General features: G+C 55.0%; 1 protein-coding gene across 1 annotated transcript; it reads left to right on the top strand.

The window, feature by feature from the left end:
* The first annotated feature begins 8,622 nt into the window (after positions 1 to 8,622).
* Positions 8,623 to 10,662, top strand: TMEM158 (transmembrane protein 158). The gene has a single exon (XM_058727257.1). It carries the CDS (start codon positions 9,115 to 9,117, stop codon positions 10,018 to 10,020), a length of 906 nt encoding a protein of 301 aa, XP_058583240.1. The 5' UTR covers positions 8,623 to 9,114; the 3' UTR covers positions 10,021 to 10,662.
* The last annotated feature ends 266 nt before the right edge of the window (positions 10,663 to 10,928 follow it).

Here is a 10,928-nt window from a genome sequence, read left to right on the forward strand (position 1 = left end):
AAGCGCAGAGGAAACCCAGGCGCAATCAAGATGGCGGCTGCTACCCAGGGGGCCAGCCTGGGTGGTGAGGACAGAGCACGGCCAGCTCGGGGTGGTCCTAGAGCCGCCCAACTTCAAGCAGGTAGTGGCAGGGGGATTCCGATACTGTGTGAGGGTCTGGCCAGCAGCCCAGGTACCAGGAAGCATGACCCAACGGCCCCGATGGCCTTACTTGGACCATGGGTGCCAAGTTCTTGCCTATTCCCACGGACTTCTTCAGGACTCAAGGCTGGAGCAGGTCCAGACTGGGCTTCTAGCTCACACCCAGGTCTCGAGGGGCCTGACCCAGGTCCTAGGCAGAGCTGGAAGGAGCAAAGCTTAATTGCATCAGAACAGAAGCCTGCCGAGCCTGCCAACGTTCTTAGCCCCCGCAATCAATCTTCCACCCTGTAAACAGAGTTAGAAGTGTGACTCTAGCAATTATCAAGCCCATCATTTTCCTCTTCTTCTCTAAGTAAATTAGAAAGGCTCTCTGCTCTCACTTTGCAACGGGCCCTCATTTGTAAAGTGCGGCTCTAAAAGCATTGCTGAGGGCTGTCCTTCCAGAAAAAGGTGTCATGCCTGATGCCCAGTAGGCCACAAGGCTTGGCTTCCAGCCCTGGTTTTGCGGCCAATCGGTTTGTGATCTTTGGCCAGGCCAGCACCCCACTCTGGGCCTCGGTTTCCCCATCTATGAAGATTTTGGACTAGGTGGCCTCCAGGATGCCTTCCTGTCCTCGTGGTCACTGGATTACAGCTGTGCTTCATTGCCGGGGACGGTCCACGTAGCCAGAAGTTTAGCTTCTTCTCAGTCTGGACCTGACCCTCCCCCGTCACACACAGTGTGACCCTACAGGTGCAGGCGTACAATTCTCACCGTAGCGTAAGAAGAGAGGAGGAGCCAAAGCAAAATGCTGGCCACACTCACTGCACACTCACCCTGCGCAGGCCCTGATCTGATCATTCTACAACGATGACCACATTTAACCCGCACCAGAGAACAAACATTAGGCCCATTTCACAGGCAAGAAAACTGAGACACAGCAATGTCGAGGAGTGTGTCCAAGCCAGGTCTGCCCGGCTCCAAAAGCCATGTTCACAGCCACAAGGTTCTCAAATAGAAAATCTAGACACCTCAGTAGAAAAAGAACGGATAGGGACGCCTGGGTGGCTCGGTCGGTTAAGTGTTGGACTCTTGGTTTCGGCTCACAGTTCGTGGGATCGAGCCCTGCGTCAGGCTCCACACTGGCAGTGGGGAGCCTGCTTGAGATTCTCTCTCTCTCTCTCTCTCTCTCTCTCTGCCCCTCCCCCGCTTGCCCTTTCTCTCTCAAAATAAATAAATTTTTAAACACTAAATAAAAAGAATGGATAGAGCAAGAGAAGAAGCCACCTCAACGCAAAGGGAATGTCAGGCAAGACCCCTGCATGACCGAGTGTGCCCAGGCAAGTGACAGATGTCCCCAAGCATGTGTGGGCCAGAAGATCCATGGGAAGGGTACGGTTAGAAGGCATCAAAGTCTGATAAATGTGTTCCAGTGTGCCTGGCTCTCTCAAAATGGGCTCTTGCTTCCCCCAGCTCCTCCCTACTTCTAGAAATGGAATGTTAATTACTCTACTTGAAGGGAGTGTTTGGCGGTGCTTAGAAGCATGACGTAAATCCAGATGACACCCGCTAGTGGCCAATGACCCAGCTCAGTCCCACAGGCTTTCCCTACTGAAACCCTCAGAATTCACGACTATCAGGGCTAAGTGACATCCCAACTTTTTAGAAGATGGATAAGAGAACCACAAAATGTCACTTGCTTTAAGCGTCTTCTCCCCGCAAAATTATTTTTATTACCAAAAAAATGCTTTCTAGAGACAGAGAGAGCATCAGTCAGGTTCCTGTGACAGATACCGATCCCGGAAGCTGGGAGTTTCACGGAAACTACTCCGTCGTTGCCCTCAGTGTGGGTTAGTCCGTATCCCTTGTCTTTTCCATCTTTCTCTTAAATACATCCCTGAGTCATTCATAAATACACTATTTAAGAATCCATCGATGTCAAACCCAAAGGCTCCCAGGTAATCTCAGGAGCCCCAGGATGGGCGTCTGCCCAGCTAAGTGGTTCCTGCCGAAGCCCAGGTTCCCGGCCAGCGCTCGCCAAGCCCTTGCTCCTTACCAGGCACCCTGGAGGTAATGGATTTGGAGAACCATAATCCAGGGCTTCGTCATTAGGGATGCACCAGACTGGGGGGACATCCTCCGGCATCTCAGCGTCGGTGGGATATATGAGCCGGGAGTGAATGCAGGGTAGATGCACTTGGAAGGCTGAAGAGATGTAGATGGGCCAGCCTTTGCCAGCGGCCCAGCCACCCTGCATCTGCTTCCCCATCAGTAAAACACAACGATGCCCTCCAACTCCCGAGGTCGCTGGTGACGGCAGAGGCCACGGAGCAGGGCTGTGATGATGAACGAGGGGCGCCTGGGTGGCTCAGTGGGTAGAGCCTGTGACACTTGATCTTGGGGTCAAGCCCCAAGTTCAAGCCCCACGTTGGGTGCAGAGTTTACTTAAAAAAAAAAAAAAAAAAAAAAAAAAAGAATGAAACGGTCCGAGTTTGAATCTTGTTCCACCACTGTGTGACTCTGTCCAAGTGACTTAATCCCTTGGAGCCTCAGTTTACCTCATCTGGAAAATGGCCATGGCAATGTCTTCCTCGGGGGACTGTGGTGAGGATGCACTTCGAGCACTTGACACGGTGCCTGGCACTCAACAAGTGTCTGTTAAGGGACAATTGTCATCTGGTGAAGGTGCCAATGCGAGGCCAAGCCCAGAAGAGGTGCTCACTCAGCAGGCACTTCTTTCCCCTTGGAATCTTTCTACACACGTACCACTTGGGCACTGTTTTCCTCCTCCCGGTGGCTCTTAGACTCTTCATCTTTTTATAACAGCAGAGGCTCCTTCTTTCCTCAAAAAGTCTTTGCTGGAATCTCCCCAGAAACCCAGAATGATGCTCAGGTCCCTGGATAGAAAAGAGATACCAGCAGTGGCCCTGCCCACCATGCACGGAGGGTGCCCACAAGCAAACAACAAATGCACGAGACAGAGTTAAGTCCAACCAACAGCCTGAAGCGGGCTACGGCAGCCGTGTCCCGGGGCCGCCTATGATTAATTGCCAAATGAATTGTGCGGGCTATAATTGCTGCCGGGGCTATGCGGACATAAATCTCCCTTCCGACCACAGCGATCAGGAAGAATGAATGCCCACACCCTGAAGGTCTGGCTCAGGTCCCCAGAAAGATGACGGAGCTGCACGGAAGCAGAGGGCACAGGACGGTCAGGATCTTATCAGCGAACACCAGGGGGTGGCGGGGGGGGGCCTTCCAGGGCTCCCCCAGGGAGCCCGCGACAGAGGCCCGCTCTTCAGCTGCCTCTGTGACCAGTCCTCGAGTTTCCCATCCGAGGAATGGGATTTCTCAGGGAGGCAGGCGTGGAAAATATCCTCCCACCACTCGCTGAGTGCCCCCCCCCCAACACACACCAACAAAATAGCGAGGCCTTCCCCAGTGACTCTGATGTGGCTGAGCCGCTGGTTTCTGAGCCTGTCTCTTCTCTGTCCTATTTTTACGACGCTTTTGTGGCTCTTGCTTATTTCTCAGTCTACAGTGTGTGGGAATAATATCTTAATTCCACCCGCATAATAGGGGAGGACTAACGAATTACTGTACCTGCAACACTCTGAGGCCGTTGGATAAAAGGAATTCCAATAACCCAGAGAGATCTTTTTGTTAAGTCTTACTTCATAGGCGGTACAAGGAAAAATTAGCTAATACCGGGGAGGGGCAGAGGAAACGAACAGAATGAAATTACCGTGCCGCATTACTAATTATTTTCTTTGAAGTCCTCGGTGATTGTTTTCTACCAATACGGTCCGTGTGGAGAAACTTGCTCTCGGTATTTTATGAACAAAACAGAGGATGGCTGAAAGTCTTCCGTTTGTTTTCTATAAATTACAGGATCTGGGGAGATGGAAGGAGGCTCATTTGCCTTTCTTCCTTTACATCGATAGAAGGAAGGTCTGGGCCCATCTGGAACGTTCCTAGTAATTTGGCTTGCACCAGCTCGTGCCCCTCCTCGGTGCAGCTGGGCGGCCAGGGTTCAATGAGATCAGTTTACCTCTCCACGCCAGACTCTGCCCAGCCGGGTGGTCCTCCGGTGGGGCCCGGTTCCACAGCCAGCCCTGGGCAGGGCCTGGTGGGCGGCCTCCCGCCCGCAGGCTGGTAGGGAAACACCAGTCTTGTTGCTGGGGAACCGGTGTGGCTCTGTCCCTCTCAACTCCCTAGACCGCCACCCACATCCCACCTGCTGGACGGGCAGCCTTTGGAATTCACTCATTCACCAACTATCACCGAACCTCTTACTGTTCCCCCGAACAAAACAGAGAAAGCCCTGCTTTTTTTTGGGGGGGGGTAGACATTCCAATAAAGAGACGTTAAACCGAGAAGAGTATGTCAGCTGGCGGTGAGTACTAGGAAGACGCAGAACAGTGCACAGGAAGTGGTGACGGGGACAGTGGCAATGGTGCTGTTTTACAGGAGCCGTCGAGAAGGGCCTCGCCGAGGAACCTCCATCGCAGCAGAGAGCCGAGGGAAACAGGGAGCCGGCAAAGTCAGTGTCACAAAGAACAGCCGCCCAGGCAGAGGGAAGAGCAGGGGCAAAGACCTTGAGTTTGCATGTCCCAGGAACAGCAAGGAAGCCAGTGCGCCTGGAACAGAGCCGGTGAGGGGCACGGAATGGGGTAGGAGACGGATTGGAGAGCAGGCCAGGAACCACACGGCATAGGAGCAGGTCTCTGCCTATAGCTCAGGCAGCGCTCTTAACCCACCAGCTCACTCCGTCAGCAACGGGGTGTTGCGCACCCTATGTCCCTGGCTGGCCCTCGGGGTCCCTGCCAGGCTGAAGGAAGAGAGCAAAACAGTAACAGTTGCAAAAGGGGGTGAGGCTTTAATGTAATTCTCTCTCTTTTTTTAAATGTTTATTTATTTCCTTAGAGAGAGAGAGAGAGAGAGAGCACGCGCACACAGGGGATGGGCAGAAAGAAGGAGAGAGAGAATCCCAGGCAGGATCCTTGATAACAGTGCAGAGTCCAACATGGGGCACAATCCCATGAACCCAGAGATCATGACCTGAGCCGAAATCAAGAGTCAGACACTTAACCCACTGAGCCATTCAGGCACGCCTGTAATTCTCTTTTTTTTTTTTTTTTTCAGAAGTAATTGTTGCATGTTTTAGGGAATATGCAAAACGCAGAAAAGAATAACTATGGGGCACCTGGGTGGCTCACGGCTCAGTCAGTTAAGCATCCGACTTTGGATCAGGTCATGATCTCATGGTTATGGGTTCAAGCCCTGCATGGGGCTCTGTGCTGACAGCTCAGGGCCTGGATCCTGCTTTGGATTCTGTGTCTCCCTCTCTCTCTGCCCCTCCCCTACTTGTGCTCTGTCTCTCTTTCTCTCTCTCAAAATAAATAAACACTTAGAAGGAGGAGGAGGAGGAGAAGGAGAAGGAGGAGGAGGAGGAGGAGGAGGAGGAGGAGGAGGAGGAGGAGGAGAAGAATTATGCACATACAGAAAAGTAGAGACCAGGTAGCTGGGGTTCTCATTGTTTCCTCTGCTGATTCCCAACCTTTATATAATGCAGTTGTAATGCAATATACTAAATATGTTTATAACATATGATACAATATGTTATATGTTTTCAATGTTTTTAAATATGTAACTCTTTTATTATTCTGTAAAGGCAACAAAACATACAGATGACATTTTCCCTTATTTAATGCCACAAAGTCATATTATTGTTTATATATGTTACATACCCATATTATCACAAATGGTACAAAGTCATATTATCTCATATATAAATACTATATAGCTGATCATGAATTAGGTGTGTAAGCCAAACAATGTATTCCTCGGTTAAGTAAAAAAAAAATACACACAGGGGTACCTGGGTGGCTCAGTCAGTTAAGAGTCCGCCTTCAGCTGTGAGTTCGAGCCCCACATCAGGCTCTGTGCTGATGGCTCAGAGCCTGGAGCCTGCTTCAAATTCTGTGTCTCCCTTTCTCTCTGCCCCTCCCCTGCTCACACTCTGTCTCTCTCTCTCAAGAATAAAAAACATTATATATAATGTATATACATATACATTATATACAATATATATGTGTGTGTGTGTATATATATTATATATATATATATATTATATATATATATATATATATATATATATATATATATATATTATATATATAATGATCATAGCAGGATGTTGTAAACTTGAACTGAAGGACTGGAGGAAGGAAATCACTGTGTGTATAAGACAGCACTTTGGACTTGGTTTCCAAAATAATTTTCACCCCCTTAGAAAACATAAATATCCAAAGACGGAATCCTCACAGAAATCAAGAACAAATCAATTTGAGCTAATTTCAAATACAAGAAAGAGTGTGGCACGAAATACAAGCCATGAATATAAGCACAGACTATCCACCATATTGTAGGCAGGTTATAACATATTCGCATGTTTATAAAACATGCATCTTACAAAAAGAAACTCAACTGACAATTTTTCTCAAAATAAAAGAGATTTGCACCGGATCCTCTAACTCACGTACAGACTTTGGAACCCAACCTCCACAAGGTGACATGGCACTAATTCTGAGCCTCTGCCTACCCTGTTAGGTCCTCTTCTCATTGCTGGTAACACAGCAGTCAACAGGACAGAAACTAACTTCACTGTTTACCTTTTCTTCCCCAATTCCCACTGTCCAAAAAGAAGGCAGATCAATCTAGAGTTTCAGTCCCTCTGAGGGAGGGTGAGTGTCGGACCTCTGTGGCATGTGCCGGAAATGAGGCCAGGAGGCCAGCGGCCAGAACACGGGGCTACGGTGATATGACTTTGCAGCAAGCTGCTTGCCCTCCCCGCCCCCCCAAGCAGATCTTTGTCTTCTCCCTCTGCTGCCGCCTTCTCTGCTGCACAGACAAAACCAGGGAGCCCCCACCTCTGGCCGAAACCCTAGAGAGCGTCACCCACTATTGTACACAGTGGCCAAGCTTAGAACGCACCCCTTGAAGACTGGGCCTCTTTCGGCCCTCACATCACTTGACGTTCTGGGGCTGTTCCCAGGCCCCCCTTGCTCAGTCCCCCAAAGGCAGTCAAAAGAGTTCCTGACATGCAAGGCTTTTAAAGGAAGAGTAATTTTTAATAGAAGCATGAAAACGCACATCATTCTCTCTGGGAGCATCACTTCCCAGCAGAAAAGTGATGAGGGCTTAAACAAAAGGGGAGTCCTAGTCCCTCGGGGAAATGTATCATTTCTATAGAAACCAAGGACCCTTCCAGACAGCCAGTTCTGGCAGGACTAATAGTAAGGACATCACAGCAGCCACCACTGGACATGGAAGCACTTCTGTGGACAGACAGATGGACGCTGGGTTGGGTGCATTTATCCTAGCATCCCTGCTGGGCAGGTACCACTGACCTCACTGTTCAGATGGGGAAACCAAGGCCACGTCAGAATAATGACTTGCCCAGCTGGAAAGAGGCCAGGTAGGTTCAGATATTTTGAGGCTGTTTTTACATCTTTCTCAACCTGCTTTTACTCATTGTTAGAAATAATGCACAGCTTCCAGAAATGTCATCAGCCATGACGCCTAGCAATATAGTTCGGTTCAGGAAACTCACCTCAGTGAGGCCCACTTTGCTGACTGCTTCCTGCCGGTGGGTCCCTCCACGGCTTCCAGCCTCAGAAATAGCTGGTGCTCAGGGAGCACGATGGCTTTACACCATAGGTCATTCTCTTAGAGGGCATCAGTGATTTTCCCGCCAAGTGTAAGAGACCAAATTAACTAGGAAAGCGTTCTTAAAATATAACTCTGGTTGTGGCTCCTTATTCTTGACAGGCCTCTCCCAACCTACTGTCTATCCTAAAAGGGATGAACTGTCCCTTGACACGGATTGTACAGACAAATGCTCCTCTGCCGGCCAGGTGGGGGCCCTGCACGGGAGTAGCGGCTTCCTGGGAGTGAAACACCCCTTCGGGACCCCTCCCTCGGAGCCGCAAGGCTGCGAGGCTCACATTGCCGCCAGCCCATCCCCACCCAAAAACTCGTATGGAGTTCCTGGCGTTTTCCTCCGGGTTCTGCCTGCCTTGAGAATACCAAGTGGGTCTAACGTGTCCGAGGCATATTAAAAAAGAAACTCTGCAGATTTGAGATTGATTTTAAGAGACATCGTGAAAAGGCAGAAAGCCTAGTGGCCCGGAGTCCTGTTCCTGGCTTGTGGGGTGGCCTGGGAGGTGAGGGGAGAGGGGGATGAAGAGGAGGGGGGGGGGGGGGGCGTCTCTCGGCCTCAGTTTCCCCTTCTGTAAAACAAGAGGGGTCCAGGTGAGCGCTCGCAGGCTCAGCCCTCGGCGTGACCAGGGGATGCGAGGACGCAGTTGTCCCACGGCGCCTCCTCCGCCCGGAGTCGCACGCGTGGGCAAGCTCCCCGCCCCTCGGCCGGGCTAACCGTCCCCGCCCCCTTCCCCACCCCCCACCCCCCACCGCCGCCCCGCGCGGCTCCCGCAACCCTCCGCTCCGCCCCGGGCCGGGCCGCGCGCAGGCGGCAGGGTCCCAGGCCGACACCCCGCGCGCGTCCCGCCCGGCCCGGCGCGTGGAACCCCGCCCTCCCCCGAGTCTCGCAGCCGGGCGGGCGGAGGGCGGGGCGGGGCGGGGCGGGGCGCGCGGGAGGCGGAGCCGAGCCGGGGAATCCTGCTCCGGGCGAGCGCCGGGCCCTGCAGAGCAGCCCGGCCGTCCGAGGGCCCCCGCGTCGGGGGCGGCGGGGAACCCCAGACGCAGCCCGGGCCGGGGAGGGATCCCCGTGCCGAGCGAGCCGCCGCGCCGCCGCCGCCGCCGCCGCCGCCTCCTCCTCCGCGCCGCCCCCGCGGGCTGCCGGGTGCCGGGCGCGCCCCCACTCCGCCCGGCCGCCAGCTCCCGCGGTCCCGCCGTCCGCTCGCCGGCCAGTCGTCCGTGCGCCATGCAGCCGCCGCCCGCCCCGCGCGCGTAGGCGCCCGCCGCAGGCCATGCTGCTCCCGCTCGCCGCGCTGCTGGCCGCCGCCTGCCCGCTGCCGCCCGCCCGCGGCGGGGCCGCGGACGCGCCGGGCCTCGGTGGGGCGCCCCCCAACGCCTCCGTCAACGCGTCGTCCGCGGGCGAGCCCGCCGCCCCGCGGCTGCTGGCCTCCGCGGCGCCCGGGCCCCCCGAGCGCCCGGGCCCGGAGGAGGCGGCGGCGGCGGCGCCGTGCAACATCAGCGTGCAGCGGCAGATGCTGAGCTCGCTGCTCGTGCGCTGGGGCCGCCCGCGGGGCTTCCAGTGCGACCTGCTGCTCTTCTCCACCAACGCGCACGGCCGCGCCTTCTTCGCCGCCGCCTTCCACCGCGTCGGGCCGCCGCTGCTCATCGAGCACCTGGGGCTGGCGGCCGGCGGCGCGCAGCAGGACCTGCGCCTGTGCGTGGGCTGCGGCTGGGTGCGCGGCCGCCGCCCCGGCCGCCTCCGGCCCGCCGCCGCCGCCGCCGCCGCCGCCGCCGGGGCGCCCACCGCGCTGCCCGCCTACCCCGCGGCCGAGCCCCCCGGGCCGCTGTGGCTGCAGGGCGAGCCGCTGCACTTCTGCTGCCTGGACTTCAGCCTGGAGGAGCTGCAGGGCGAGCCGGGCTGGCGGCTGAACCGCAAGCCCATCGAGTCCACGCTGGTGGCCTGCTTCATGACCCTGGTCATCGTCGTGTGGAGCGTGGCCGCCCTCATCTGGCCGGTGCCCATCATCGCCGGCTTCCTGCCCAACGGCATGGAGCAGCGCCGGACCACAGCCAGCGCCGCCGCCGCGGCCGCCGCCGCCCCCGCCGCCGTGCCCGCGGGGACCACCGCCGCCGCCGCGGCCGCCGCCGCCGCCGCCGCCGCCGCCGCGGCCGTCACCTCGGGGGCGGCGGCCAAGTGACCCGCTCCTCCCCGCGCCCGCCCTGTGTCCGCGCTCTCGGGTGCCTTTCCCGCCGGGAGGCTCGGCCGGTGTGCTTCGTGCTGTCGTGACCGTTAGTTCTTCTTCCGGGGAGGGGGTCGCCGGAGGGGGCCCAGCGGGGTGGCCCAGCGGGACGCGGGCGGCGCTTCTGGTTCCGAGGGGGCAGCTGCAAGGTGGGAGCCGCGCAGCTCGGAAGACGGAGGAGGGAAATGGGGCCCTTTCCCCTCGGTTGCATCCCCCTGCCCTCCCTCCCCGCACCCACGTGCCCTATATTCATGGCAGAAAATGACCAAATCCTGTGTATTTGTTTTATATATTTAATAACTGTTTTAAATGAAAGTTTTAGTAAAAAAACAAAACAAAACAAAATCAAATTGCTATTGCTGTAGGAAGAGAAGCTCTTTGTATCCAAACATAGTATTTGAAGTTTCTTGTTTTTTTTTAATTTATTTAAAGGTGGGGGAGGGGGGAGGCATGGGAAGGATTTCACACCCACATATTGTTACCGCTGAAAATGAACTTTATGAACCTTTTCCAAGTCGATCTATCCAGTGACGTGGCCTGGTGGGCGTTTCTTGTACTTCTGTGGTTTTTTTTGGCTTTTAATACAGACATTTTCCTCCAGAGATGCGTATGTAGCTTTTTTCTTCATTTGATTTAGGAAGAGGAATCCAAGAATTACAAGATGTTGCCCTGAAATGTGAGGGAGGGACTCTCCAAAGTCAGAGAGGGGCTCCTGCTGCCTGGCTGGCCTGGCTGGGAGAGGCAGGAGATGGAAACTAACCGTGTTACTTACCCTAAGGGCAATTTCACCTTCTACCCCAGCTGCCCGCCAACACCCACCGCCACCCCACCCCTCAGCCTCATTGACGTTTGTCATGGTGGCACAC

This window comes from Neofelis nebulosa, chromosome 4 (assembly GCF_028018385.1).
Source record: "Neofelis nebulosa isolate mNeoNeb1 chromosome 4, mNeoNeb1.pri, whole genome shotgun sequence".
NCBI lineage: Eukaryota > Metazoa > Chordata > Mammalia > Carnivora > Felidae > Neofelis > Neofelis nebulosa.

Excerpts from the sequence above, each read along its gene's own strand:
- TMEM158 (XM_058727257.1), top strand. The coding sequence starts at position 9,115 with ATGCTGCTCCCGCTCGCCGCGCTGCTGGCCGCCGCCTGCCCGCTGCCG.